Source organism: Cryptomeria japonica, chromosome 3, assembly GCF_030272615.1.
Source record: "Cryptomeria japonica chromosome 3, Sugi_1.0, whole genome shotgun sequence".
Taxonomy (NCBI): domain Eukaryota; kingdom Viridiplantae; phylum Streptophyta; class Pinopsida; order Cupressales; family Cupressaceae; genus Cryptomeria; species Cryptomeria japonica.
The window spans coordinates 955,572,807-955,575,340 of record NC_081407.1 but is presented as its reverse complement, the minus strand read 5'-3'; the positions used below and the strand labels follow the sequence as shown (position 1 = coordinate 955,575,340).

The following is a 2,534-nucleotide window of genomic DNA, read 5'->3' as shown; positions in this document are numbered from 1 at the left end:
ATTCGGCGTCCATAACAGAGTCCATATTTCACTACAGAAACGTACATTGATCCAGCTCAACCTTGTGAGAACAGTTAATACCATCACCTGCCCACCATAACTCTCATTTACTTCATTTCTCCCAAGCTGTAAGTAAAGCCGATCCATTTCTCAGTACTTACTCAGATCCTTACTTTTTAACCCTCAATCGCCAGTCGGCATTAAAGCAGAGTAGGTAAAATATTCAAATGCGTAGTTATCATGGCTTAGTACGTACCTAGCGGACTAGGGCTCTAGACCCGGAAGATCCAAGTATATATCAATACATGAAACAAACAAATCATTACCTCTAGCTCTATTTGCCCTGCGTACGTTCAAACATGGAAATATTCTTATTCTTCAAACAAGTAGAAATGCTCCCATGGCTTAATGTCGGCGGCTGGTGGAACATTCTACTTGGGTTTTCTCTTGTTCTTGTGCTTGTGCTTGTGCTGGTCTACAGGACCGCCTCGGGCGGCCGCCATGAATGTTATCTGGTGGATTTCACGTGCTATAAGCCACCACCGGAACGACAGGTCAACACGGAGCTGAGCGTCTACTTTCAAGGCAAGCAGGAGCCTCTGGACATGGAGCGCTTGGATTTCCAGTGGAAAATGTACCTGCGCTCCGGGTTGGGAGAAGAAACCAGCGGGTGCAGCTCGTTTTTCAAGGAAGGAATGCCGGAATCATCGCTGGAGGAAGCAAGGGAAGAGATCGAGGAAAGTTTCGGCGCAGTTCTCGACGATCTCTTCGCCAAAACTAACGTCAAACCGGCCGAGATCGACATTGTGATCGCCAACGTCTCGACGTTCACCCCAGCGCCGTCACTGGTTGCATGGGTGGTGAATCGGTACAAAATGAGGGAAGACGTAAAAAGCTTCAATCTTTCTGGCATGGGGTGCAGTGCGAACGTGATAGCGGCGGGGATGGGCAAAGACATGCTGAAAACTCACCCAAATTCCTACGTTTTGGCGGTGGGTACCGAGAGTATTACTTTGCATGGGCACTACGGGGGTACTGATAAGTCATTCATGCTGTGTTACTGCCTCTTCCGGGTCGGCGGCTACGCTATGCTGTTGTCCAACAAACCGGGTGACCGGCGGCGGGCCAAATTGCGGCTTGCGCACACGGTCAGAACCAACGCAGCCGCCATTGACGACGCTTACACGTGTGTGATGACCAAGGAAGATGAGCAAGGGTTCTACGGCATTGGCCTCCGCCAGGCTCTTCTTACAGTGGCTGCCAATGCTGTAAAGACCAATCTTTCGGCATTGGGTCCCAAGGTTCTTCCGCTTAGGGAGATGCTCTACTATGCCTTTGTTAATTTCCTCTGTATTGGATTTCTTAAGATGAACCGTGAGCCTTATGTTCCTAATTTTAGGCTGGCGTTCCAGCACTTTTGTATTCATCCCGGTGGACGGGCTGTTATCAGTGGAATCGGGAAAAACTTGAGGCTTAGTGAGTACGATTTGGAGCCCTCAAGGATGGCTCTTTTTCGCTTTGGAAATACTTCCACCAGTGGAATTTGGTATGAAATGGCTTACTTGGAAGCTAAGAGACGTCTCAAGGTGGGTGATCGCGTTTTGCAGATTGCATTGGGTTCTGGGTTTAAGTGTAATACTGCCGTTTGGGAAGTCCTGCAGGATACCCATCCTTTGGAGACTACTGTTTGGGATGACTGCATTCATAGGTATCCCTGCAATACAAGAAAGGATTTTGGTGATGATTATTGTAATAAGTGGCTTCAACGCCTCCCATCTTATGACACAACTGGGACGGAAGTCTCGGTCAAGTCTGCATTGTGAAGTCTGTGTTATGGATTCTTCTGGATTATGAAATCTACTCTAGGTATTGCTGACAGTTTCATTTTCACCTAGCTAAGTTGCGTCAGATTGGTCAAGGAATGTTTAAATCAAAATAAGTGTTGTGGTTCATAAGTTTTTCAATAGCAAACTTTGTTGTAAATATAAAGCCTATTTCATTTTTGTTGTAAATATAAAGTCTATTTCATTTTTAGAGATAAATTTCTATCGATCTCATTATTATTTGTAACTATTTATTACATAGAGGAACATTTAATTATTATTTAGGAAGATGTCTTTTCGTATATGTTTTTCTTTTTGTAGATTCTATTCTTGTAATTTTTTTGTGTAATTTTTTAATATTTTTTTGGTGAATATTGTATTATTTTTATTTTTATTGCTCTCATTTTCACCTAACTAAGTTGCTTCGGTGGGTCAAGGAATGTTGAAATCAAAATAATTGTTGTGGTTGATAAATTTTTAATAGCAAAATTTGTTGTAGATATAAAGTCTATTTCATTTCTAAATACAAGCTCTATTTATTTCATTATCATTTCTAAATATTTTTTACATATAAAGGTACATTAATTTAAGGTTTAGGAATATGTCTTTTCATATATCGTCTTTTTTAGGATGCTTTTGTTATGTTTTTTGTTAGTGTACTTTTCTATCATCTTTTTATTTTTTGGTGAAATATTGTTCTAGAAAATGTGT

General features: G+C 41.8%; 1 protein-coding gene across 1 annotated transcript; it reads left to right on the top strand.

Annotated features, from left to right (window-relative positions):
• Window positions 1-243: 243 nt before the first annotated feature.
• LOC131035618 (3-ketoacyl-CoA synthase 13) lies at window positions 244-1,994 on the top strand. The gene has a single exon (XM_057967349.2). It carries the CDS (start codon window positions 360-362, stop codon window positions 1,821-1,823), a length of 1,464 nt encoding a protein of 487 aa, XP_057823332.1. The 5' UTR covers window positions 244-359; the 3' UTR covers window positions 1,824-1,994.
• Window positions 1,995-2,534: the final 540 nt, after the last annotated feature.